Genomic DNA, 27,355 nt, shown 5'->3' with positions numbered 1-27,355 from the left:
AACAAATCTAAGGGAGTTAGTGGTTTAAACTACATACTGTCCCAAATGGAGAGGTATGTGTAATATAATAAACTATAATAACTATGATTCTTACATCTTTCTTTTTTATTTTGTTTTTCAATTTTAAAATCAAGCAAATTTTAAAATATATTTTTTTTAAATGTTATTAGATACCGAAACAGATGTTTATCATTTCTGAATATAATTTCCAAATAACATGATTCTTAAGAACATAAAATTATACTGGCAATCAAAATTCTCCTGAGGCATTTTCAGAAGTGGTAAGCATCAATAGGCTATATAAACGTATCAGGTTGAGTTAAATTCTTGAAACTTGGACATGAATTTTAAAATAACTAATTATTTAAACTTCAATAATTTATTTAACCGATTTGAATTGAAAAGTTGAGTTTTATTTGTTTAAAAATATTAAGTTTGAGTTTATTTGTTTAACTCGTTTATAATTTAATTAACTTTTCTGTTTATTGAAAAGTTTATCAATGTAGTATCTGAATTTTTTTCAGACTAATATGCCAATAAAAAAATAATACATAAACTATTTTCTTAGAAAAATATTCAGGTATTAAAAATGAATCTAGTGATATATATGCGTGTGTAAATGAATGCGAAAAGTATTAACTTAAGCTTACTTAAGTCTACTTAAAATTGGTATAATTAATTTCACAAACAAATTGGAACATTAAAAAGTCAGCGAAATTGGAATAATTAGCTTCGGTTGTTTTACATCTTTAGTCACCCATTCTTAAAACTTGTGATTTCCAGAGCAATTTTTCAACGTAACGAGTCTATGATAATTGTTTTTTTAAGGTAAAAACCTAAGCAGAAAGGCGATAAAGCAAACATTTTAAAGCGGCCTGGCTGCTATCCTGTTTCCTTTCATGACGATAGGAACTAATAATGGAACCCACTATTCATGTTTTTTTTTAATTTCGTAGAGCCAATGCTAGGCCTTCTTAGAGGGAAGGCTGCCTCCAAGATTGAAGACAAATGACTGAAAATATTCTTCACTTCTTCCTTTATTTAATGGCAATATTCACATACAAATAGCAGGAGTTTGGTCTAACGGCACAAAGCACGTTACCACTGCTCAGAAAACAGATCTGGCATATATCCTATTATTCTTAATAATTTCAGCAAGCAATAGTGAACACATGATTTATGATTACAAAATTAAAAAGTATTTTTATTAAAATATAATACTTAATTATCGCAATTTTTAATAAATATTTATTCATTGATTCTTTTAGTTACTATTCCAAAGACATTGAATATAAAAAGACACGCTCACAGTACGTGTTTGAATATATTTTCACACACCCCGAAATTCTTCTGAAACAATGGGTCTCCTTAATAATTGTCATTCATTTCTAAATTGCTCCGTCCCCTTCTGGAGATGGAGAAAATCAACAGATGAGAGGACATGTAAAAGAACAAATATTCGCATAAACAATTTATATTTTGTGGGAAAAAAATATAATGCATACACCTCAACATTACTATTCTTGTAAGGACATGTAGATAAATAAACAATAGAAATACGAATGCTACAGAGAGGGTACATTCCCATCAATTTCAGGGGTTCAATCCTCCAAACAACTTTGATAGGCTGAAAATTCTTGCTATATACACGACAGCAACCTTGAGTGTCTCCAGACAAGAGGGAATACCAACAGAAAATGAATGTTTGTAAGAGAACTAACAGTTGATGCCACATTGACCATTGGTTAATCTGCTGGAGCCTGAGGTGAAGGGATCAATCCTCACCCAGAGCAAGGAGAATATTGAAGCAAGAAGAACCGACCAGACAATGACAATGGTTGGGGTACGATTTTGCCTGCCCAAGAGACCCTTCAAGAATGGGTATAAATGGGCAATGACCCAGATAGCAAAGAACAGCTTCCCAAATAGTGGACCCCAAGACTGGTAACCACTGTTTATGGCGTAGGATACACCAGCCACAATCCCTACCAAGTTCACAATAAGCACCGTCGTAGGAGGGATGAGAAGCGATGTCCATTTAAACACATAAAGCTCTGCAAAATCCCCATCCTCGTCCGATGCCTTTGATGTAACAGTAAAATTTGTATCGATCCCAGCAAGCACTTTTAGAAGCCCCTGAAACACAGCAAAAAGATGTGCAGAAGTTCCACCGATGACCCAGAATTGTTCATTTCTCCACCAGTCTTCTATGCTGACCCCACTCCACCTAAGCTCAAGAATTGAAGTAGTAAAAATGGAGACGAAGAGCAGAATAAACCACATGCTGGCAAAGTTGCTTATCTGCACGAGGTGAATCGATTGTTATTGAACTTCCAAATTTATGTAGTTCACATTGACAATTACATCATACTAGGAATTATAAATTTATCAGCAAAAAATGAGAGAAATAGCTTACCTCAGGAATAATAAATTTATTTGTGAGGAGACAAAAGGCAGGAAGCGTACAGTAAGCAATCAAAGGGATTGAGGTAAAGGGGTAGACAATAGTGTTAATATAAGCAAGTCTCATCAGGGGCTTCAACCTTCCATTGTATCCATACCACAAGGGACAATGCCTGCTAAGAAAAATCTCAATTGAACCCAATGCCCACCGAAGCACCTGATTGAGACGATCTGAAAGATTGATAGGAGCAGAACCCTTAAATGCTGGGCGAGGTGGCATGCAATAAATGGAAATCCAACCACGAGCATGCATCTTAAACCCAGTCAAGATATCTTCTGTCACCGAACCATAGATCCATCCAATCTGATTAAGCCAGAAAATGTTCAATTAATATCTAAACAAGCTACTCATCAATGCTCATCTCATTTCTTCATACCAGAGAACAGGAATTAAGAGCACAACGCTAAATTGACTTGCTCACCTCTTTTCCCCATTCAGTCTTGTCTTCATAACCACAGCTGATAACGTGGATTGCTTCCTTAAGAAGAGTTGCAGGGTTTGTTGAAGGTGGAATGCCACCCTGCTCCATGAAAGTGGCAGCAATAAAAACTGGAGACTGACCGAAACGCTTCTCCAAACTCTTTTGAGACATAAGCAGCGACCTTTCATCGTCATAACCTTAAAAAGGACACATTACATATCACCAAGGATAAGATGTCTGTTATCTTGTTTTCAGATAATTCAGCAACTAAAGCAAATTAGAGAAAATTACAGGTAAAACTTGTCAATTACAGGTGACAATAAGAATACATGAAATAAGCATACAAAAGTTCACATGCATAAACAAGAAATCCATAGTAGCATACCTTCAACACCCTCCTCTATGTCTTCCATATTAAATATGGGAACAGTAGATTCAGTTCTGTTCATCGCCCTCTTCTTGTCAATGTACTTCTTATTCCCACCCTTTCCCTTCTTTCTAGAACCCCAACAACTCTTTACAATAATGTTAGGTTCCAAATCTTCCTCAGTTAGAACAGGATCATAACCATACAAAGCCTGCCTGTTGAAACAACAACCAGTTCCCACATAGACTGGACCCTGAATACCATCATGACCTTTCATGTTGATCTGAAAGGTAAAAAAGAGAGATGAAATTTAGCCAAGGCATTAGACAGCAATGCAAACAGAAAATATATTCTATGTCGAAACCTAATAAATTACACAAATTAACGTGAGACTTACATCAAAGAACACAATATTACGATTGGCATATCTATCATGCAAGTCAATGCCATCAAACCTCTGAGGAAACTGCACATAGCATGTCTTCTTTCCAAGAACAGGATCCATCATGAAACACATGGCTTCTTTCAGAGCTTTGCTATTATTAAAATAGTGATCACAATCCACATTCAGAAGATATGCACCATTGGTCAAGACAGCAGATACACGAATCTACACAACACAAAGTAAACCAAGGTTAGATATGCTTTTAAAACATTTTTCCGGTAAATAAAAGCAGCATCCATATCATACCAAAGCATTACATATTAAAGGAAACGTATAGCTGGTTTGCAGATGGAATAATAATAATAATTTCCTGTATTAAATTATACAAAATCCACGTGATCAACTACCAACATTGTTCACATCCTATATTTGAAAACTTGTTACTCAGCAGTTAGTGTATCATTGTGCCATTTTGAATCACAGCATTAGGTTGTAGGTTATTTTCAACATATATTAGTTCCAGCAAAAGCATATGAGTAAAACCCACTGCTACACATAAAAACCATAAACTTCAATGAGTGAAGCAAGATGCGGATGAAAGCCAGTAATAAAAGCATTAATCAGCAAATCCATGAAACATAAAATAAGAAGCTTCAGTGTGACAAACCAATGCATTCATAGCTCCAGCCTTCTTGTGATGTTGGAAGCCTGGTCGCTTCTCACGAGAAACATAAACAAGTCTAGGAAGCTCATTTCCATCTGTATCCAGACCTCCACTATGACCTAAAAACACCTGCAGAAAACAAATATTACAGCTTGAAAATATAAAAAACTGCAAAAAGATTATACATGCACTTTGGAGAAAATGATAATACCTGAATCATTCCAGGATGATCCCTAGGATTATTTCCAGGCCAAGGAGTTCCATCCTGCATTGTCCAACCTTCCTCTGGCATCTTCTGAGCTTTGGCTACAAGGGCATTGATCCGAACTTTGAATTCTTCATATTCTCTCTGATAAGAAAAAACATTTATGTTTAAGTTCTAAAACTCATGAACAATAAGGTAGGCCACGGGTGGAGGGATTAAAGATGTTATATGCTCGAGTTTATAACTGCGTGCCTAGCTGTCAACAAACTTTTCACTTGGTGCATTAAAGATGTATAGATATAAGTATATAACTGGAAGCAGAAAAACAATTGCCTCAAAAAACAACCTTCATTGCTCGTCGCTCCTTTACAAATGAGGGTTGAATCTTGTCCTTCAAGTAATCAATCTTCTGTTGAAAATAAAACTCCGGGGCTCTTGGTTCAATATTGTGCTTTTTGCAGAAGGGCACCCACTTCTTCGCAAACTCAGCTGTTTCTGATAGTGCTTCAAACGTCAGCATAGCTGAACCATCATCTGATACGTAGCAGGAAACTTTGTCCACAGGGTAATCAACAGAAAGTATTGACAACACCGTGTTTGCAGTTACAAGAGGTGGCTCTTTAAGGGGGTCCACTGTACTCACAAACACATCAACAGGATCTAGCTGTGATGGTTCTCCATCACGATCATATCTAAAAGAATACATGCCAAGATTAGTGACAGAAAAAGCCACATGATTGTTAAACCAAGATGCAAAAGCCTAACAAAAGATGAATAAAATGGGCCATCCTGACCTTAAAGCAAGCCGTTCAAGATAAGTCTCACGATTTACTGGAGACCATTTTGGAAACTGATCTAGTATCCAGGATAAGGCAAACCAAATCTCACAAATAACTGATGTCAGCCACAGTGGGTATGCATCTTTCACAGGGTGTGTTACACGATATTGCAAGAAGAAGCCAAGAATAATCAACCGGAGTACAATAACAACACGATAAGGTGTCAGCTGAGATGAAGGAATTGGCACCACACGACTCATGGGTTGTCGAGCATCGTCAACCCTGTCAGGAGAAAATAAATTTAACATAGAATAGAAGAAATGTAAATCAAAATGGATAAATATCTAGACCTATAACCATCTTCCCCCTAGCATACACACTTTCAAAAATTAAAAATGTTGTGACACAAGCACAAGTAAACTATTAATCTATCATATAATGACTGCAACTAAATGCAATCTTCCTAAAGAAGAGAATGTGAATCACCTTTTAAAGATCTTGAGTGTCATTCAAAGAAAATAATAATAATAACAAGTGTCTAACCAATATTTGCAAAGATTTCTCCAATACTTTCGAAATTATGATCTATAATCATTAAAAGTCAATAAAAATGGTCTGAGTCGTTTACATTTGAAGTTCTTCTCCATTAGAACCAGTCCCTTCAACATCTCCTCCTTTCCCTTCGGCGTATCTACCGGTCATTTGTACCATATTTTTTTCCTGCTTAAGCTTCCAACCTTCAACCCTTTCTTTCCAGTCAACATTTCCCAGACCATAAGAATTTAAGTCCTTTGATGGGTCCACAATTCTTACAGGAACTGTTTTAATAACAAGATTTGGTGAATAAATTTCATAGTAACCAGTAAATCTCACATTGTAGCATCAGTTCTTTAACTCTATACCTGGTTGCCTCGGATCAATATAGGGGAGTGAGTGAACCTTCTCAGATGGCCCCAAAGGACCTGAAGTAGTTCGCACAGATTGAGTATCAGGTGTGGCACATGGAATCTCACCAGACATCTGACCATATTAAGTTAAAAAATGTGATTAGAAGATTACATTACTCTCCAGCCGACCATCAATAAAACAGAAAAAAAAATGCATTATCCAGACAATTCAACGTAGTAAAAGAGACATCAAAAGTTTAGGCAATAATGTTAAAAAAACGTAGCACTAAATCCTATCTCGCTCACCATCCTTCTTTTTTTGCATCCCTCACTTCTCACACCCTGGCTAAAGTATAAATATGCAGAGAAAATCTAAAGCATAATCGGCATATAAAAACCACAAAATAATGGATTATATTATTACCGTTTGGCCATTGGTGAGGAGGGGAATTGGCTGTTGAGATTCACGTCTAGACGACGATGAAAGGTCAGCATCTTCCTCCCACTGCCGCCTGGCCTTGGCCTTTCCCTGGGCATAATTGAACTCATTCTCTATGTCATCAGAGTCCACTTCATCTTCATCTCCCTCTACTCGAGGACTCCCTGATATTTTCACAGTCACTTATTCAAATCAAAACTCGATCACAACAACACTTTCACCAAAAAACAAAAACTCGCTAACCTCGGTGCCTCTTGTATCTAGTCTTGCATTGTGGACAAGACTGGTTCCCATCCTTTCGCTCGTATTCATAACAAGGACGACACACGGGGAAGGCGCACTCGTTGCAAGCAACAAACACATCACCAGTCGCAGTCAATCCAACAGTATCACCGCATATTTGACAGATTTGCCCATTCAAGTTCTTCAAGGGTTTAGACTGCAGATTAAGAGAGTTACACTGAGTCATAATCATTCAATTTCTTAATTTCATAATTAATTAAATAAAAACTCGAAGATCGAACTAAGTAACGCAAAAGAACTCCAAACGAAAATCAGATCTGAAGCAGAAGCATAAAACGAGAACAACATTGTTAGGGAGAGTGTCAGAGTTAACTAACCCCGCTGTCAGAAGAATCGTGGCGAATCCGAACGAGCTCGTTCCGTTTGTGCGAGCCAGCGACCATTCCCGCACTCGCTTCCATCTTCACAGAAAAAGTGCTTCAGATCGAAGATCGTAACAGAGCAGAGAGAGATCAATTTGGAGGCAAAAGCAAAGCGTGATAATCTTCGCCCATTCAATACGCCATCTCCTCACTCTCTCTCTCTCTCTTCACTTGCATACTACAGCTAGCTAAGCTAAGAACACGCTCTCACTCTCTGTTTTATGGTTATTTACTTTACCGGATGAACCCTTTCCCGGTGCCTTCCCAAGCCGCTTAAGCTCCGGCTTTTAAGGCTCGGCTCAGTCATTATATTGGCTTCTTCTCAAAGACCCAATCACATGCAGACACGTGTTAACCGCTTGAAAGAGACACCAAGCGATGCGGAGTTTGGCATGTGGAATATTTCCTGAAGTGGCACCAGCCTGTCCGACTTATTACCGGTCGCTTCCGGTTTTCCTTTCACCCGCTGTCGGTGCCACACCATTGACAAATGTGCTCCATCATCCACCAAATTACAGATCTACCCTATTACAAATATAATAACTGGACCGTTACAACTAACACTGATTAATTTGTTGTCAAGATATTGTAACAATAGTATCAGTGACCGACAAAAGAGAATATGTGTCCATTTAATGAAAAGGTATTTTTAAGTTATTTTTATCATATGTAAATTTTATTATATTAAATATAAATACTTTTTTTATATAATTAAATAATAAAAGTTACTTGTATAACTGGTAAATATTTGTATACAGTAATGTGAACTTCGAATCTGATATTTGTGTATACTTCATTCATGTTGTCGTCAGAAAATGATATTAACAAAGCCTGCTGTGAATAGTTTGAAAGCCAGTTTTTTTTTTTATTTTAAGCTTCAAAATCAAAAGTAAAAGCATATTTATTTGTCTAAAATCGTTTGCTAGTTTCCTCTTAAAAATAAATAAATAAATAAATAAATAAATAAAACAAGATGTTGAATGAATGGTACTTGGAAATGTTGGAGTTTGGACAGAACATTGGGTAAAACATTGTTTTCGGGTTTCTGTCAGCAGTTGCACTTTATACTAATTCAAAAAGGAACCTACACAGTTCAAAAATATGCCCATTGGAAGCTTATGTAGGATTACAATAATACTATAAATTACACACGTCAAAAGTAGTTGTCAATTTAAATCATTGCATTAATAATTGTAATCAATATTTTCTTCTAATAAATAAATATTTATTTATGACTCGAAATATTTATTCATTATCTTGATCCAATTATGTTTATGGTTATGATCTTTTATAGTAAAAAAGTAAAGGAATTAAATTTTAAAAAAAATTGTTTCATAAAAGATAAAATATAAAACTTTACATACAAACTCCGGATTCAAATTGCTTAGAAGCTTAGTCATATGAACTCTAAAAAATCTTTGATTATATATATCTAATGAGAGAGTTCATTTTTAAGTGAGTTCTTTAATTATACCGACAACCTCGCGGACCTACTTCCTGTAATTTCTTCTATTTTTTTTTATGAGTTAAAATGGTAATAGGCATTACAAACTATGAATCTTAAAAAAAATGAAAACGTTACAATAATAACATGATTATTGCTTGGGCAACACCTGTTTCTATATCTGCACTTTAGAGGCATAGAGAAAAGAAAAAGTGGACTGTATATAATAAGATGAGTAAAAGTTAAGAATAAATTATCACTTAAGACTTTAATTTTTTATCTTCAAATTACACTTATATATTTTATTTTTTTAATTATTACAGTGACTTCTTTCAAAGAGTACACTTGTAATTGATAATCATGTTTTTAATTGAACATATAGTATTTGCTTTTAAATTACAATTGTCGACATATTTAACTATTACAATTTTTAAACTTTTATTTATAAATTAAAATAAAGAAGTATTGCTATGTTTTGCAAGTAATTTATTTTTAATAGACGAAGAAATTAAAGAATCTCGCTTAGACTTCCAAAACATCAAACTACTTGCAATGAAAGTAGATGGGAAATTTTCCATTTTTTTGAAATATTTTGTTTAGATTTATTATATTTTAATTATTTTATTTGGATAGAATATTTTAATTATTTTTCAATACAAAATAATTTTTTTTAACTTTATACTTATCAACAAAAAATAATCAATACATACTTCAACAGAAAAATGTAATTGATATCCATTAGTTTCAAATTAATATTGACTCATACTCCTACAATTTGAGAAATAATTTCATTAATGTAGATAAAAAATTCCTAATTTGTATTGACTAAAAAATAACTTTATTAATCTTGAGTAATAAACCCATCATTATCAGTGGTGGTTGAAAAAAATTTATAATTTACATTTATGTGATATTCACAACCTATATTAACAAAAACATAATATTGAAAAAGACGAAAAAAAATACTTTAACATGGAAGAAATTAATTCGAACTAACCGCAACATATATATATATATATATATATATATATATGTATATATATAAATATATATGTATATATATAAATATATATGTATATTCTATACAATTGTAAAATTTGTCAGATCTTACAGCACAAAAACAGAACCATAGAAAAAATATCTTCAAGCCGTCTCAGGAACATAGCGCTGGTAAGGAAGACGATGATCTGGAACTCCCTCCTCAGCACGTTTGTCTTCAAACCACTTAACAACTCTTTTTCGAGGAATGTTTGTTACATGTACAATGCTGCTGATCATTGCATTCTGCATTGATTCGAGGCATACAGACAAGGGTATCAAATTTAACAAAATTCGTAGTAAGGAAAACTAATAAACGATTATAGTAACTAAAAAATTGTGTAGTTGCTTTAGGCGTTTTCAGTGTTATTCTCCAAACAGAATAGATTCACCTTTATACAAATTAGCAGATAAAACTTCAATTGTGATTAGAGAATAAAACAAAATGCATGACTCATGTTTGCCATTATCAAATGCAACATATCAATATGTACGTGGTAATGAAAGTTAGAAAACAGAGTAGTTTGATTAGGCAGACTTTTCTTTCTTTTCGTCAGCCTCCTTTTTTCACTTCATTTGGTGAGAGTAAAGGTAACAACAAGTGAAATTGTGAAAAAATAGTGTTTATTGACTTTTAGTGTGTGTAAGAGGGAGTGCGTGTATGAGGGAATGAAGTCTCTATATCTCATACTAATATGGATGGAACATTTACCTTGAGCTCTGAGAATTAGAACCATTGATTGACTGTCGTTTTAGTAATCGAAGTACATGTCACGAAATTTTCAAACAAAAAATATGACACAGAATCATGAAACACAAAGGTATTGAATTTATACAATCTAACTGTTTTGCATAAAACTTTAATACTAGTAAAAGATGCATTGTTTGAAGTTTCACCCTTAAAATTTTTTATTCAAGAGGGAATAACTGCTAGTAAAAGCGAAAAAGTAAAATAAATCAGAAAAAGTAATGGATCATCGTCTATCACAAAACTTATAATATTGTAGCATGATAAAGGCACTTACAGTAGGTCGTTTTGATTTCCTATAAACTCTCTCCAGAGTGTCAACATGGACCTTCTTCAATCGCTTTTGAGCATACCAATTACGTTGCAAGGTATGAACAGGTACTTTAGCCTCGGGTTCAGATTCAACTTGATCAATACTTGTTTCTTGAAGGAGAATCTCACTGGGCTTAGTTTCAAGTGATACTACTGTCGTTGCAGGTTCATCAGGTATAGTAAGACTCATCATTAAGAGATTTGGAGGAGGTTCACGAAGTAACTGAAGAACAAGAGCCCTATCAAGACAAAGATCGGCAGCAAGATTTTTTATCTGCAATAATTCAAAAAGTGAACTTGAGGAATGGAATCCCGAAATTGATATAAGGGACGGTTCTAGCAACATTACCTTTTCATGTTAAGTATTCATGTGTGCATAACAATAAAATGAATCCACTCATGTACGCTTAACCCTTAAGATGTGGAGAAAACAAAGAAAAAATTATCTTATCTAAAATTCCCGAGGAGTAAGCTCTTGACCCAATATACTCTAACCTTATTTTACTGATCTAGTCTAATCCTGTTTTGACCGATCCATTAATCCTATTCACTTGTATTAATCTTGTCTTTCCGCAAGTTTTGTAAGAATTCTGGAAATGAAATTTTTTCTTTTTCTTTTTTCTCCTCCTTGAAAATTGGGTACAAAATACATTTAATGCGAATCAAAATTTTTCCAGGAAAACGTCATTAAAATTCATTATTAAATTGGTTTAATGTCACTTTAGGTCCCTATTTTCGGTCCAGAATCTCAAATAGGTCATCTTCTTTTTCGGCGTCTCAATTGAGTCCTTATTTTTGTAAAATTGAATCAAATAAAGGTTTTCCGTCAATTTCATCAAACGCCGTTAAAGAGGGCATGCTGACTGTGTAATTTTTTATTACGTGGCATTAAAAACGTGACTGAACTGTGGTTTTTTAATTTTTGAATAAAAAAATGAAGGTTAAATAGTGGAAAGACGTTTCACACTAAGGGAAAAGTTGGAAATGAAATAATATTAAGTGTTGAAAGCCCCGTTGTCTTCTGCAATTGCAAAATCGAAATGAAATTGGGGGAAGTTGAGGTTTAGGGTTCGTGGGAGAAAAGAAGATCGTTGTTGTTCGATTCGAAGCACGAGTGTTGGTGGGTGAAGAACATCGGCATGAAGAAGATCTTTGAAACTCTCATTCTCTCCACAACCATCACCACCTTCGCTTCTTTTCATCCTCCGTCAGCAACGCCATCAGTTTTTTTCTCCCTCCCTCGGCCACCAAACCTCCTTTCTCTTCCTCCCACCGGAAAAAGTGTCACTACGCCGGCGTCGCAAAAGGGATGATTTTTCTGGTTTTTTGCAGGTTCCCATGGCTGCGCGAAAGGGAGTTTCGCGATTTGGGGGTTCTTAAAATAAAAGACACATGCAACTAAAAATCAACTGGTGCTTTAGGGTCCCAATTTTACTAAACAAAACGTTCATAACTTAAGGTATTATTTGTTAGGTTCCTGGGATTGAAACCTAACTAAGCACACATTCAATAGATAGAAACAGTAATGGAAGAATGGGATTTTTTCTATTATTCACAGTGAAAGAAATCCCTTTTACAACGAATAGGTTGGGAGCATAACCCTCTACAGCCTTAACCGTTCGGTCGTGCACCCTGTTCCCGCTACCACTCGGCCCCTCCCTTGATACCGTTCGGTTAGCCCCGTTACTGTTCGGCTTCTATTGTAAACCCCAACTATCCTATCATCCTAGATCCTAACATTATTCTTGTTTGGCAACCATCTTTAAAGCCAGTTCCCATGGTGTACATTTTCCCAGAACCTGCCTGCAGGTAAAATGCAAAAAGAGACCATTGTAGTGGCATGTAACTTCCATTCACATTCGGAACCGCTCAGCCTTTGAGTAATGTTTGGGAGTGAAGACTTTATAAGAGGAGAAAGACTTCCTAACTGTGAATACCATTCGGCACCGTTTGGCTACCGCGTTCGGATACTGTTCGGCCATTAACAATTAAGACCGAACGATCTTAACAGTTAATGGATAAAAGCCTTCTTTGTAAGTTTGTCAGATCACTTTCAAAAGTAATTCCAATTCAAACTCTGTAACACAATCTTTGCATCCTTGAAGCTTCTCTTCAACGATGAGAGGCCGAGCATGGACCGCGACCTTGACGCAGCAATCTTCCCCAGCTTCCATGGGGAAGCAGCGTTGTAACAAAGACAAAATATTGTAAAACTGAATGCACTAAAAAACATTGTCTCTCGTAAGTGTACATGTGTCTGTTTATATACAGAGAAACAAAACACTGGGACAGCTGCGCTGCTGTTATGCATACAACTGTCTAAGGAATAAGCTGACTAAACACCCAATACATGTTTCTCAGAGAGTGTGTGAATAATCAAAATGAGAATGAAAACGAGTTAGCTTTTTCGAAAGATTCGAAATTTGTTTGTTAAGCCATGGTGGGTGAATCTGGTGGCGGAAATACGTCGTCGGCAAGGAGGGGGCTGAAAAATGGAGCTCCGGCGCCAAGTGAGAGTGAGAGAGTGAAGGAAAGAGATGTGAGTGAGAGTGGCAAGCAGCAAATTAAGTTGAAAAGTTGTCTCCCATTTGGAGCGAAAACGGCGTGAGAGTGTGACGCCGGCATAGTGACACTTTTTCCAGTGGGAGGAAGAGAAAGGATCGAACAACAAGGATTTTATTTTCTCCCACGAACCCTAAACCTCAACTTCCCCAATTTCATTTCGATTTCGCAATTGCAGAGGACAATGGGGCTTTCAGTACTTAATTTTATTTCATTTCCAACTTTGCCCTTAGTGTGAAACGTCTTTCCACTATTTAACCTTCATTTTTTTATTCAAAAATTAAAAAAACACAGTTCAGTCACGTTTTTAATGCCACATAATAAAAAATTACACAGTCAGCACGCCCTCCTTAACGGCGTTTGATGAAATTGACGGAAAGCCTTTATTTGATTCAATTTTACAAAAATAAAGACTCAATTGAGACGCCGAAAAAGAAGGGGACCTATTTGAGATTTTGGGCCAAAAATAGAGACCTAAAGTGACATTAAACCTATTAAATTTATATTCAAGGCAAAATAATCCTTCAATACAGTGTCCATGACACACCTACGATTAATGATGTTCTCCTAATTTCTCTATAACTTAACCATATGGACACACATACTATGAAACACTCCGTTTTTGGATGTCACAAGTAATTACAAGAAAAACTTAAATTTATTAAAATGCCAATAAAGGAAAACTTATTCCAATCCTAGTAACTTCCAAAAAAAATTCTGAAATAACTACTGTACATAAAATGGAAATGCTTAAAAGTAAAACACTAACAACTCTCAAACTCTCCCCAGCTTCTCACTGCTCTATTCATCAACTAGAGCATCTGTAATAACATCTGCTTGCATATAATAATATGAGTGATACGATCATCGCAACACACAACAAAAAGTAAGGGTGAGCTACCAAATAAAACATCCAACTAAAGAGTATAAACAATATCCAACATACATCAAACCAATGCAATCAACAGATCACACCAACCAGGTTAGCTCAATCACATGTCAAGCCCAAAAAGCATCAATACTAACTAGTTCCAACCCATGTGTCGTCCTCCCGTACCTTACTGTACAAAACCTGTTCACCATAACAGGATAGTTCAAGTCGTCCTCCACCGCAGTTTCAGACCTATCTCTCTTGCTCCTTCAAGACTTATGAGTAAAAACTCTGCTACTGTCATAATGGGCACTATACTCAGCTCAAACTGGAAACCTACGTTTCCTTTCTACCCCCTCGAAAGGGGAAAGACCATTACTCGAACCTCGGTCCCTGTCACCACCCTTGATAGGCGAAGAGACCTATCTCTTCTACCGCCCCTAAAAGGTGAAGAGATACCATCACTCCATTGTCCATCATGGACAAAGGCACAACCCCTGGATTTACAAGATACAGCCAGGATACACACTAACCACAACGACCCTTCACCCTGACTCTCATCAATTCGTTAAGCACAAAAGTAGCACGTGATTTGGCTTTATAACTCACAAAACAGATCAATACATTCTAGTAGAGATTTGCTAACTACCACAAGTCTTATAAAAATTGAGGGCAGTGACTAGATTGACCATTCTCAATGTGACATTCAATTCAACAAGCATAGTTGTTAGTAAATAACCTCCAGGATTCATCCAATAAAACCACCTATGAGGAAAGCTAGAAATTTGACCATCAACTACTGCCCATTCAATCCATTTAGAGTCTAATAAACTAGGCCAGAACCAAAACTGCACCAGAAAATTTCTAGACTTCACGTTCCAAGGTTCAAACTGTATTTTTTTAAACACCTGGACCTCATTGCCCCAAGGCCAATAAAACACTTAATTTCATACCTGAACTTTCAATCCAAAGACATGCATTTGATTAGATATACCACCATTTATTGCACCAATTAGATAATAAATCAGAATAATAAAACCAGAGAATACTTCCTAAGAGGAAAAATGGCTGCATCAATTTTATATGAAATTAAATACTACAATACTAGATAGTGAATTTCTAGTGGAAAGTTCATGAGGTATATCAAGCAGGTATCAACCCACGAAGAAGCACATATGCACTGGATGAGTTAGGGCTTACCACATAGGGCCAACGAGTAACACTCAGGTGGACACCACTGTCACCATAACCACATATATCTTATTCAGTTTTTGCTTTATTGTAACAGTTTGGCATGATTTACTATTTGAAACAGAATAGAGGCAGGGAGGCATGGCCAAGATGGATTGAATGCAGGTAACTATCCACGAGAATTATATTAACAGTACCACCCCAGATAGCAATATTTAAGGAATGCAGTAAACACCATTTCAGCAGCCAACACACACCACTCATGCACCAAACACATATTAACCCAAAACAGTGGTGGCCTTAACATTTAATCTTACATACTACCTTCAAATTTGCTCCCTTTCAAGCAAAGTTCAACCCACTATTTTAATCTGAATATTTCAATGAAAAATTAATTGCATTTAATAAAGAATCCAGGTCATTCCAGGAGCAAGCAACCAGACATGACCGGTCTTTATCTGTCAGTCAGGTTATAGTTAGCTTAAGTTCGACCTTCCCCGACTACTAAAAAGAGAGTATAAAATCAGAAGATGCACCATATTAGTGACCATGTTCGGATAGAAGGCTTATAAACTAATTGACATGTTCCCAAACTGATCGTGATTTATCAAACACAAATGAAACATCCCAGAAGCACTTCAAGTAGGGAACAAATCAGACCACTTAACCTCTGCCAAAGGTAACCAAAACAATCTCATATACCCTTGGTTATGGTCTCAAAAACACATTGTTATCAATTATCCATTCGTAACAGTCAGCTAATTAAGCACATATATGAAACGGAGCAAGTTAATTTCTCAAAATAGTGAACAAGAACCTTACACTTGTTTTGCGGCGGCCGGCTTTCAAAGCTCTGGCCAATTTCTTCATCTGCCAATTCTTAAGGTTCACTGGGTTTTCATCTCCATCCTGATTCTCAGCATCATCACCATCACCATCCTCGTCATCATTCTCTGGACCACTACCAAGTTCTACGTCGATTACATCCGAGTTCAACAATTCAGCATCGAAGTCCCCCAAGGCATTTTCCAGCTCACGTTCAAGCAATGCCATCTCTTCTTCCGTTATCCCATCTTCGCCATCATCATCTGACAAATCACCGCGTTTGAGATCTTGTTCGAGTTGGTTGAAGAGAAGCTCAAACGCGTCCATGTCCTCCTCGCCGCCCTCGGTAACATGATGACGAGACAGTTTTTTCTACAAAAGATAAAGCGATAAACTGAGTGACATTGAATCTGAACACGGAGAAATCTAAAAGCCATAAAGATAGGGAGAAAAATGAATAGAGAATTGAAAAAGACGATAAATATAGAGAAGCAGAGACGATATTGTGATAATGAAATTACCTTGTTTTTTTTCTTTTTGGAAGAAGCAGCGACGATTGAAGAAGAGAGGTTACGAGCGCGAGAGGAAAGAGGAAGAGAGCAGAAAAATGGTTTTCGTTGGAAAGGGAGAGTGAGGGATTGGGCTGGTCTGAGGAGGAAAGGTTCAGTCCGCGCACACGATAAACACTGAAACGCCGCACTCATCTTTCTCTTTTTCCGGGTTTATCCGCTGGCTGATGCGCTTTGATATTCTTCGGGGTTTAGAAGATCTTTTTCTTTTTAAAAGAAAAATCATTAACATATACTTTTTTTTTATAACTTTATGATATTTTCTTTTTCAACTCATTATTTTAAATATTTTTATTTTAATATATTTTTAAAAACATGTCGATATTATGAATCTGACCAAAAAAAAAAGTCATATTTTCATTACATTTTTAGGCGAGATTAAATTAATAATGGGATAAAAGAAATATTTGTATCCCTTTGCTTTTCCATAGTCATCAACGAGGTACGTTGACAGAATAATGATATTTTAACATTGTCTTGTATACTCATTTGACATTTTTTCTATTAATTTTTATTTTTTTTATGATTATTTTATTTTTATAATGTGTTATCAAATAAATATAATGTGTATTAAAAGTATATTATTGAGGAATTAGTAGCTTGTATAATCTGCATTCCATCGTTGTAGTGTTACTAACATAGTTATAAAAGAAATTATGTGAATAAAAACTAAATTATATAAAACATTAGAAACTGATTTATCTCAAAATTATACAAAACCATTTCACTTAAAAACTAAAAAGGCGATTTTGTTCAAAAATGTTGGGCTCATTTTGTAAATGTTGAGTTGATTGACAAGATTAATGGGTGTTTTAGAGATTTGGATAACGAGGAAAATTATAATTTAAGATTGTGAGAAGAAATTATAGTTGCAAGAGGAAACCGGAGCGTTTTAGTCATGAGAATGATGTTGAATGTGTTTCTATATTTAATGTCCCCGAAAAAGGAAGGGTGACATTGTTGTTACAAGAAAAATTATTGGAAGTAGACTTTGAAATAAAAAAAAAAAAAAGAGATATTCTAAATTTTTTAAAAAAATTGTAAGATATAAATTTAGTTGAATTATTGAAAAAGATATTCTAAAGTTAGTTGAATTATTGAAAGATAATAATAATTGATTTGGCGAAATAATAGTTGTTTAAATTAAATAAAAAATTTAGACTTAGAAAAGAGAAACACAATTCTTTTTTGAAAATACACAATTTATGTGGTGTAATTTTATGAATCCTTAAGTTTAGAATGAATGATTAAATTTAAGATATTTAACTGAATTTGATTGAAAAGTTTAAATAGAAAATTTTCTGAATCTTTATTTACTAATTCAAACTTTAATTTAACATTTTTAGTTTGTATTGATTAAAAGTTATACAGGATAAAGGAGGAATCAAGGAATTCAATTATTTTCGAAAATAAATTTTCACCAAAGGAATCCAAAACTGTGAGAAGTTTTAAAAAGAATTTAACGCTAAATATATTATTTTTCTAAACTTGTAGGAAAATGACTTTTAACCTCTGATTTACTTAACGTTTTTTTTTTATATATATCAAATGTTTTTATATAGATTTTAGTCCTTTTAGAGAGAAAAATAAGTTTTCCTATAAATTTAAACTAACCTCTGTATAAACTAATTTCTAGAAGTTAAACGTAGGAAAAAAAAGAGTTTGTTCTTAAAAGAATTTATTTTATATGTAAAATAATTTGTAAAGATTTTCACGGTAGAATTTTGTTTAAAATTTAAAGCAGGTAATTAAAACCAATAACTTGGTCGTTGTAGTATAGTGGTGAGTATTCCCGCCTGTCACGCGGGTGACCCGGGTTCGATCCCCGGCAGCGGCGATTTTTTTAATTGCCTCTGTCTTAGCTCCCTAAGTTTCACCCTCGCGCCCTGTCGCGTGGTGAGAGCCTTTCGGCGGTTCCCTCTATTCCGATGTTTTTTCATCATCGTCGTCGGAACTTCAATTATCGCCTCTTAATATCTATATCACATGGTATGTTCCCTAACCCCAAGTCCAGTAGCTGGTAATGTTTTTCCTTTTCTTTTTTTTTTTCAGAAAAAAAATATGATTAAAAGGTGACGTCGCCTGAGAGATTCGAACTCTCGCGGGGAAACCCCATGTACTTAGCAGGCACACGCCTTAACCACTCGGCCAAAGCGACGTTGTTGAGAATTTGGTATTAAGAATATTGTGATTTTTGAAGAAGGTGTTTATTTGTTATATGTGATTTGTTGAGACAAATTGGGATGATTCTTTATGTGAATTTCATTCGACATACGCTTTTTTTGTTTAATCTTTGAAACAAAGGTTGTTTATAGTTTGGTTGCAGGTTAGGTTTATAATTGATCTTCTTGGGCGATATTTGTTGTTATCAAATCTTCTTCTCTCGGTCATAAATCAAAATCCTTATTGTCTGTTTTTTTTATCAGGTTACTGTTGCAGTAAGTGTGGGTTAGGGGCTTTGAAACGAGTTTTTTTTAAAAAGTTTTGAAAATTTGAAAAAAGAAATACTACTGATGTTCATCTAAATTTTAAAAGTTTCAACAAACATTAAATCATTCAAAATATAAAATATTCTAGTGATGATTTTACTGTGAATGATTGTGACCCTTTAATGGAAAATACAATCTCTCTCGTTAACATTAAATCTATTTCAAATTTTCCCTTTCACAGTAAGTGTCTTATTCTTTAACGCAAAACATTTATCATTCCTTTGTTACTTCTAAAATCATGAATTTAAAAAATATATAAAACTTTACTAACTTTCAAAATCTCACGATCCTTGTTTATTTATGCTATTATTAAATATAATTTAATGCATAAATGACTTCTACTTTTTGATATAACTCTTCTGAGAGTAGTAGAGCTTGTCTTTTTATCTAAGTCAGCGCATAGCAGTTGAGTTGTATTAATATATCATTGTGGTGCTCATTGGTAATATTGGTAATTCTATTTTAATAACTGATCACATAACTTTCAATGTTTTATTAGTGCATAAAATGATTGCTTATACTTTTAATGTTTGTTTTAGAGTATTTATGCTTTTAATAACGGATTAGGTATATTATTACACAACCCTAATGTGGCATCATATTTACATAATTTGAGAGTGCCTGATTTTTTTTTTGCAGCGTCAAAAAGATGTAAGAAAGGAAGAAAAACTCAAATAACAGACTAATATTATTCAAAAGAAAAGATTACAACTTTTCAGTACACTGAATATATATAGAGATTCAAACAATATTCGAAACCAACTAACCAAAAATAAATAAATAAAAACTAAAGAAGCTAATATACTAATAAAAAATGTTAGTTTCATAACAGACACTATTGGGAACAAAAAATGTTTGTAAATCAGATCGAATGATTTAAAAATTGAATTGATAATTTTATTTTTGCATAAAAGAGGAAAAAAAAATGAACTAGAACACATAAAGGAGGGGAAATTAGAGAGGGATTCGCTGTCGCTAATAGCTGTCACGGGGAAGAGGTTCCACTGAGTCGAGAAGCTTCAGAACCTCCGTCTCCATGGCAACTCCCTCAAAATCGTCGAAATGGACCGACAACGTTTCCTCAATAGCAGCTCGCATCTTGTTCCTTCTTATCATCTTTCAGATCCCTCTTTTCAGGTACTCCCCACCTTCACTCCTTTCCAATTTATGCCCAATTTTTGTCTTTACTTTCAATATCATCTTCATCCAACTCTTCCAAGCCCGTCATAAGAAAAAAAGAAAATTAAAAGGGGAAATAAGGGAAGAAAAAAATGTTTGTGTTCGATTAGACAGAAATCGATATTTGATTAGTTTTTCATTTATGTTAAACCACCTTTGTGCTTAAGAATGTTAATATCAAATCTAAAATTATTAATCGTTTGATGGTTGACTTTGATCATCTTCACTCATGCTACCAATTTTACTTAGTTTATTCTGTGATCTAATATAGCCCTGTTATTTGTGTTGTTATATAACAGTTAAATAACTTAATTAAGATATACTGGTGCTAAAATGTTGTTCAAATATCGTTATGTGATTTACTTTAATCTTGATATATTGAATTAGGGAATGCTTCTAATGGTTTGATAGTAGATATGTGGATAATTGAATTAGGTAGGCGAAGCTAAAATTCGATTGAAAATAAGCTAACAATTAAAATTCAGTGGAAGTTTCTACAAATATATGAACTAATTTTAATCTATTGAGAAGCCATTATCAGTTTTCTTCATTTTTTTTGTTCTTGAAGTTCTTATAGAAAAAGTTCTCCACTGGGCTTGTTTGAAAATTATCCTTTTTGCAGGGTGAGTTGCAGATCTGGCATGTGTACAAACCCTTTGCATGTCACATCGTCGCAGTTAATTGCAAGTGAAATCTTTCCTGCTGTTGTGGTGAAAGGCCTTCTGTACCCAGGGGCTGCAGTGAACGGCCTCATCCACAACATGACCATTCCAAGTTGGGATAGTTTGCTGGACTTGTATAATTTGACCAATGTGAAGGAAGCATCTGCAGTAACTGATCTTCAGCGCTTGGAGGTTAGACAATCTGATCACCCTACACCTTCTGTCTTTTGGTTGTTGGGTATCTTTTTTTTGGCATAAAATTAAACCTACTTTCTCATTTTCTGGAATTGTTTGTTCTTGTAAGTTGTGACCATCTTTTCTAATTTGAGCTTTACGCTTGTCAAGGATTTTTGGTGGACTATTTTCATTTAAAATAGTGATGTCTTTACTAAGTTGAGCCCTAAAAGTTGATTATTAGATTGCAAGTTTTAGTTGCCATCCAAGGAAGATGAAAAAACTATGGCTAAAGAGAATACTTCTTTGATAAATTAAAGAGGCATTATTACTAAAAGTCATGTAAAATGTGTGCCGTCGTTGCTCTTGCTATTCCTGTCTAATTGCAAATGGTTATGTCTTCATCTGCCTTGTGGATTTATATTTTGATTTCATTGTAGCACATTGTTCCATTTTCCATTGGATTTATGTTTCTATGTTTGTTTTGACCCTTTTAATTCCTAAAAGCTACATTAAATGTGATCCATGCCTAATCCTTGTCCCTCTTATCTGTTTGCAATTTGATATACCTTCATCTTCTGTGTGGATTTTTTAATTATTTGATTTGTATCTCACAATTCCATTTTCCATTAGGTTTCTGTTTCTATGCTTCTGCTGATACTTTCTTCTAAATATACATCAATTGTTTTCCAGGTTCTTGCCGGAAGCTACTTCTTAGTGGCAGGAGCACTTGTGGGTGTTCTGAAACCCGGAAGAATGAGCGTGTTTGGGAACCTTCTTATTATTTGGGGACTGGTCAAAGAAGGGATTTTAGGAAAACCAGTAAATTCTGATCCTTCAAAAGCTGTGTACGTCTATCCAACAATGGTGATTGCTTTGTTATGTGCTTTCTCGTCCGTTAAGTATGATGTGAAGAAGGCTGTTAGGTCAGCCCCTGTCAGGTCTTCTGCTAAACCGCTTCAGAGCTCATCTAAGTCTAAGCTGAAATAGGCTATTCTCATGTTGACAAGTTAAAGTTGTACGCTTTCCACCCAAATTCATTTTGGAACATTTAGGTTAGTTTTTCCAGAATCATTACTCATTTTGCTACAACCCTTTTAATCGATTGAGCTTGTTGATCCTTCGATAGGAAAGATGCTTAGCAAACTTATTTATAAATATAGATATCAATCAACTGATTCAAGTGTTTGTTATATTAGAATAAATAACTAATGATGTGCATTTTTAGTGTCTTTTCTGTGAATAGTTTACTGTGCGAGTGTATATAGGAAGAAATGGGTTTTTTTACGAAAATAGACAAATCTGTCTCCTATGTTAGGAGAATAGGCAGATTTTAATGCCCCTCTAGACAATTTCAGTTTTGTCATATCTGAAAAGTTCAAGTTGTGCACTTCTAAACGACTTCAATGACTAGTAATCAATTATGTATTGCTGAATTGTAATCAATTACGAGAACTAGTACTTTAAGGATGAAGTCGTGTGGAATAGATGGCTTGAAGGATGAAGTCGTGTGGAATAGATGACTTGAAGGATGAAGTTGTGTGTGGTAGATGACTTCAATGGTGAAGTCATGTTGGGGTAAGACTTCGACTTACCCCTTAAGGTCGTTGACGTAATTGATTAGGAGGTGTACAAGGAGCATAAAATCGTGTGAGGCATGCACGATTTACTTATTTTCATAATTTTTTTAAAATTTACCTATTCTGGTAAAATAGAAGATAGATTTGAAAAAAAGAACATGAACAAATAATTGTAGTTATAGTTTTTGAAAAAAAGATACAAATTCCTCCCGAAATTGGTTAATCTGGTGATGCCAGAAATTTCAATTCCTTGCAGCCAACTTTGGCACACCCAGAATTAACTCAGAATTAACTACGAAAAATTTCAGCATTTTTGTAATTCCATTTCATGTTGTTTGTTTATGAAAGTTATATATTTTTGCAAACCAGAGGCGTGAACGTGAACAGCCAAAATAACTGAAGTAGGAAGAAGGACATAAAAGGAACGAATTACAATTTGGTATTTTTGAAGCCACCCTACCAAATATTTCGTATTTGTTCCCATGGAAAACGTATTGGTACATAAAATTTATTTATATAATCTCACACAGTAAAACAAATGTTTTTGTTTTTTATTTGATGAAGATCACGAGTCAGGGCATACTGTAGTTTTATGGTATTTAAAGTTTACCAAGAAATATCAGATTGTCCAAGTGGAAAACAAAACATAATCAGTAATTTAAATCCAAGTTTCAAAGAAAGTTATGTCCCACACTCGAAGGTCATCTCGAAATTACGTATACTTCTCAATAGAAACCAACGCCAAAAGTGAAACGCAGCTTGAAGATTGCATTCTTCGATAACCGATATAATATGATACATATCCTTAAATTATAAAAAGAATCACAGATAGAAGTAAAGAGAAAAACTTAAGTTGTTGGAGTTTGACAATTCCTTGACCTCTCTGAGAATATTTCCTCAGCAACTAATAAAAATAATTGGTTGCTTGAAAAACGATTCACAAATTAGCTAAATAATAGTACAGATTAATTCAACAACTGTTAGGAGTTTAATGGCAAATAGCTGAACATTTAATAGCAGAATCTTTATTATTGTCCTGCTACGTGAGAGTCGGTAAGTGCTGTCAATGCCTGTAAATGGAATACGGAACTTGATTTGTGCTGTGCATGAGTATCAAACAGACATCAGAAAATATTTAAATAGGATTTATTCTTTTATTCACATGGAAGGAAGTTATATATCAGTGTCAGTGCCACCTAAATTTTATTATGTTCTTGTATATTAATTCTGACAAAGAAGTATAGTTCTATTTCATTCTTATTATTTATATCTTTGAGTTTGAAGCACTTATGAAAAAAAAAAAACAAAGCTGATATATACAGCTACAGTGACGGTAAAATCTTAAACCAAAAATTATTCTATTTTTAGCAAACAATATTTTCATTCTTATAGACACTTACTCTCTCCTTGGTTCCATCATCTTACAGAAAATCTATGGATTCTGCGAGGAAGGTTCTGTTTACTTATCCTGTGGAATTTCTACTCTTACCCAGTGAAAATGTTAGGTCCGAGACTTTTTTACATCACTATTCGACAAGTGTGTCGTTATCCTATGTTTCCAACCAACGTACATTTCCCACACACTCACCCGTCCGATTTTCATCAACGCTTCAGATTCGCTGTGAATATTAAAATAGTACTTTTATTTGTAAAGATTTGTCTATGCCATTCTCGTATAGACTGAAATCGGTTTCAGGCGATGTTTCCCCTGGAGAAAACCAGAAAGGATGAAGGTTCGGTGTGGGGACTTGGAAATTCGATCGAAAGACAAAGGAACTGGGTAATAGCTGCTATAATTCGCCCTCCGATCTAAAATTCCTAGCAAAAGTTTGTAGATTTTGCTATCTGGATTTGCTTTGCGCTTAACCTTACTAGAAGAACGATGGCTCAGAATGGTGTTGTGAACGGAATTAGGGCGATGCTGGAGGGAGCAGAGGCTGCCGTAACTGAGGAGTGTTGCATCTACAGAGTGCCCTCTGATATCCGCAAACTGAACGAAGAGGCGTACACCCCAAAGGTTGTTTCTATAGGCCCTTTTCACCACAATAGCCCTCACCTCCAGAACATGGAAAGACACAAACTCATTTACTGCAAGGCTTTTCTTGAACGATACCAAATAAGTTTGGAGAGCTGGATCCACTACATAGAAAGGGTGGAGTCCAAATTTCGAAGTTGTTATTCAGAGACCCTTCACTTCACCAAGGAGGAACTGGTGAGGATCATCTTTGTGGATTGTGGTTTTATATTTGAGCTGTTTTGGTGTATCTTTTATGAAGAATGGTTGGGGAAGAATATCACCTTTCTCATGAAACCTTTGTTAGCTACTAATATAAGATTAGATCTGTTGCTGCTTGAGAACCAACTTCCCTTTTTTGTTCTTGAAGACCTCTTCAATCTCTCCTTCGCCTCTGCACCTGCCGCTACTCCTAACAAAAAGATCCCTTCATTTCTTGAGTTAACCTTTGACTATTTTATCTATTACAATAGATCCAAATTGGCATCTCAAAATATTCGCATAATGCACTTCACGGATCTGATCAGAATATTTCACTTGCAATACCCTTTGCAACACCCTTTGCAACACCCTTTGCAACACCCTTTGCAACACCGGGTTCAGACTGATGAAACAATAATACATCTTCCTAGTGCTACTGAGTTGTCAGAGGCAGGTGTGAAGTTTAAGGTGAACACCCAAAGTGACTGCTTACTAGACTTGAAATTTTCTGGAGGGGTTCTTCAAATCCCACAGTTGAAAGTCGAAGATTGGACTGAACGTTTGTTCCGCAATATGGTGGCTTTGGAGCAGTGTTACTATCCTGAACAATCCTATATTACAGATTATGTTGCTATATTAGACTTCCTTGTAAACACCAGCAGAGATGTGGACTTACTTGTTCGAAAGAGAGTGCTGGTGAACTGGCTAGGGGAGAGTGATTCTGTGGCTAGCATGTTTAATGGTCTTTGGAAAAACATCACACATATAAATTTCAATTACCAGTACTTTCTTCTCTGCAAAGACTTGAATGCTTTTTGTAGCAACCCTTTGAATAAATTGAAGTCCACTCTGAGGCGAGATTATTGTAACACTCCTTGGCAAACTGCTGTTTCCACTGCTGGAATTGTTCTCCTTTTTCTCTCTTTAGTTGAAGCAGTTTGTTCTATCTTGCAAACAGTTCAGAAATAGAATATGCCTCCTCCACGTCAAGACTTCTCAATTTCGATTATTGCTAAATGCTGAGTCGTTGCGTTCCTTTTCTCTGGAAATGTTTGGATGGTTTTCTTATCTAGATGTTGTAGCAGATTGATTTAGTCTTTTGATCATTTCTTCATCACGATTGGGATGATGGATATGCATGAAGTTCAGTGCTCTTCTACTAGACTGTGGTGCAAACTATGATTTAATGATGCTAATTCTCTCAGCTAGAGCGTTGTTGTTTTGTGGTTTCACTACATCTAAAATAAAAAAATATCAAGGATGAGTTTTTTCATTCACAATTTCATACAGTTAAAGTTAGGAAAATAGTTATATTCGTGTGGTTTAAACTATTTATTAACTAGTATATACACATGGCTTTCTAACAACATGTGAACCTCTAAAACATTAAAAAACAAAAGAGAGTTTTGTGAGAGTTGTTTAGAAAGGTAGTCTAAGATTATTGAAAAGTTTTTTTTTTCTTTTCAATTTTTATTAATATATTTGATTATTTTTTCTGAATTTTATGTATGTTATGATCCCATTTTTTAACAGGTGATACGGGCTTCAATTTAAGGTTTTTGAGGGAGAATATTGAGGCGTTGAGATCACAGTTCAAATCACACTACCTTATGAGAGAGGGCGCATTAAATGCCACATAAGGTTAAAACTAATACCACCTCATCATCACACATATTATCTAGTTTTTACTTTCTTTTTTAAAATTATATCTTTTCTTCAATTATTATATTTGTTAAATTCAACCAAGAACGAACTATTTATTTAATGTCATGATTAGATTTACTATCAATAACTTATACTCAGGAAACCAAAGATTTTTAAATGATATCAATTATTTTGTGAAAGAGGTTATTTTTTACTAAGTCACCATTGAATGACACATATTAACCACTTCAGTAGAAAATAGTTAATTTTGATTATTAGTTATAACATTTGTTCCAATTGATAAGTGATTAGTTTAATAATTGATATCATATCAAGATTATAAGTTTGATTTATAGTAAGATAATTAGTAAGAAAGAGATTGTTGAAGGTGATACTAATTATCATAGGGTCAAGTTATAGTCAAATTATCATATTTGGGATAGTGTGCTTTTAAATAAAAAGAATCATACTTTAATTATTTGTTATAATTTTTGGTATAGTGACAATGTTCAGTTTGATAAAAAATAGATAACATTCTCTATTGTAGATAGAGTTAAATATATTTTTAGTCCCTAA

At 34.6% G+C, this 27,355-nt stretch overlaps 4 protein-coding genes and 2 non-coding genes across 9 annotated transcripts; 3 read left to right on the top strand and 3 right to left on the bottom strand.

Annotated features, from left to right (window-relative positions):
• Positions 1-1,444: 1,444 nt before the first annotated feature.
• Positions 1,445-7,475, bottom strand: LOC108331512 (cellulose synthase A catalytic subunit 1 [UDP-forming]). The gene is made up of 14 exons (XM_017566230.2): positions 7,232-7,475; positions 6,855-7,050; positions 6,597-6,775; positions 6,188-6,305; positions 5,914-6,103; positions 5,301-5,567; positions 4,853-5,198; positions 4,513-4,650; positions 4,305-4,430; positions 3,650-3,862; positions 3,271-3,535; positions 2,886-3,082; positions 2,417-2,767; positions 1,445-2,301 (listed from the first exon to the last, which is right to left on the bottom strand). Exons 1-14 carry the CDS (start codon positions 7,313-7,315, stop codon positions 1,717-1,719), a joined length of 3,255 nt encoding a protein of 1,084 aa, XP_017421719.1. The 5' UTR covers positions 7,316-7,475; the 3' UTR covers positions 1,445-1,716.
• Positions 7,476-9,756: 2,281 nt separating this feature from the next.
• LOC108329882 (protein OVEREXPRESSOR OF CATIONIC PEROXIDASE 3) lies at positions 9,757-17,023 on the bottom strand. Its single transcript, XM_017564251.2, has 4 exons — positions 16,789-17,023; positions 16,265-16,639; positions 10,784-11,092; positions 9,757-10,004 (listed from the first exon to the last, which is right to left on the bottom strand). The coding sequence occupies exons 1-4, from the start codon at positions 16,969-16,971 to the stop codon at positions 9,864-9,866; spliced, it is 1,008 nt and encodes a 335-aa protein (XP_017419740.1). The 5' UTR covers positions 16,972-17,023; the 3' UTR covers positions 9,757-9,863.
• A 1,578-nt stretch (positions 17,024-18,601) lies between these two features.
• On the top strand, positions 18,602-18,673 carry TRNAD-GUC (transfer RNA aspartic acid (anticodon GUC)). Its single transcript has one exon. It is a non-coding gene; the product is annotated as a tRNA-Asp (tRNA).
• Positions 18,674-18,912: 239 nt separating this feature from the next.
• TRNAS-GCU (transfer RNA serine (anticodon GCU)) lies at positions 18,913-18,994 on the bottom strand. Its single transcript has one exon. It is a non-coding gene; the product is annotated as a tRNA-Ser (tRNA).
• Positions 18,995-20,237: 1,243 nt separating this feature from the next.
• Positions 20,238-26,979, top strand: LOC108331864 (uncharacterized). 2 transcript variants are annotated; one of them, XR_008248539.1, is made up of 4 exons: positions 20,238-20,462; positions 21,127-21,358; positions 22,034-22,395; positions 26,669-26,979. XR_008248539.1 is itself a non-coding variant. In XM_017566849.2 (3 exons), exons 1-3 carry the CDS (start codon positions 20,362-20,364, stop codon positions 22,328-22,330), a joined length of 630 nt encoding a protein of 209 aa, XP_017422338.1. In that variant the 5' UTR covers positions 20,238-20,361; the 3' UTR covers positions 22,331-22,523. The 2 variants fall into 2 exon arrangements, 1 of the variants encoding a protein (XP_017422338.1); XM_017566849.2 differs by lacking the exon at positions 26,669-26,979 and having other exon boundaries at positions 22,034-22,523.
• LOC108331863 (UPF0481 protein At3g47200) lies at positions 24,238-26,408 on the top strand. 3 transcript variants are annotated; one of them, XM_052876891.1, is made up of 2 exons: positions 24,238-24,253; positions 24,348-26,408. In XM_052876891.1, exon 2 carries the CDS (start codon positions 24,803-24,805, stop codon positions 26,102-26,104), a length of 1,302 nt encoding a protein of 433 aa, XP_052732851.1. In that variant the 5' UTR covers positions 24,238-24,253; positions 24,348-24,802; the 3' UTR covers positions 26,105-26,408. The 3 variants fall into 3 exon arrangements, with proteins under 3 accessions (XP_052732851.1, XP_017422337.1, XP_052732852.1); XM_017566848.2 differs by lacking the exon at positions 24,238-24,253 and having other exon boundaries at positions 24,365-24,425; positions 24,617-26,408; XM_052876892.1 differs by lacking the exon at positions 24,238-24,253 and having other exon boundaries at positions 24,408-24,425; positions 24,575-26,408.
• Positions 26,980-27,355: the final 376 nt, after the last annotated feature.

This window comes from Vigna angularis, chromosome 4 (assembly GCF_016808095.1).
Source record: "Vigna angularis cultivar LongXiaoDou No.4 chromosome 4, ASM1680809v1, whole genome shotgun sequence".
Classification (NCBI taxonomy): domain Eukaryota; kingdom Viridiplantae; phylum Streptophyta; class Magnoliopsida; order Fabales; family Fabaceae; genus Vigna; species Vigna angularis.
Note: the sequence above shows the minus strand (reverse complement) of the source record. Positions and strands in the feature narration are given on the sequence as shown.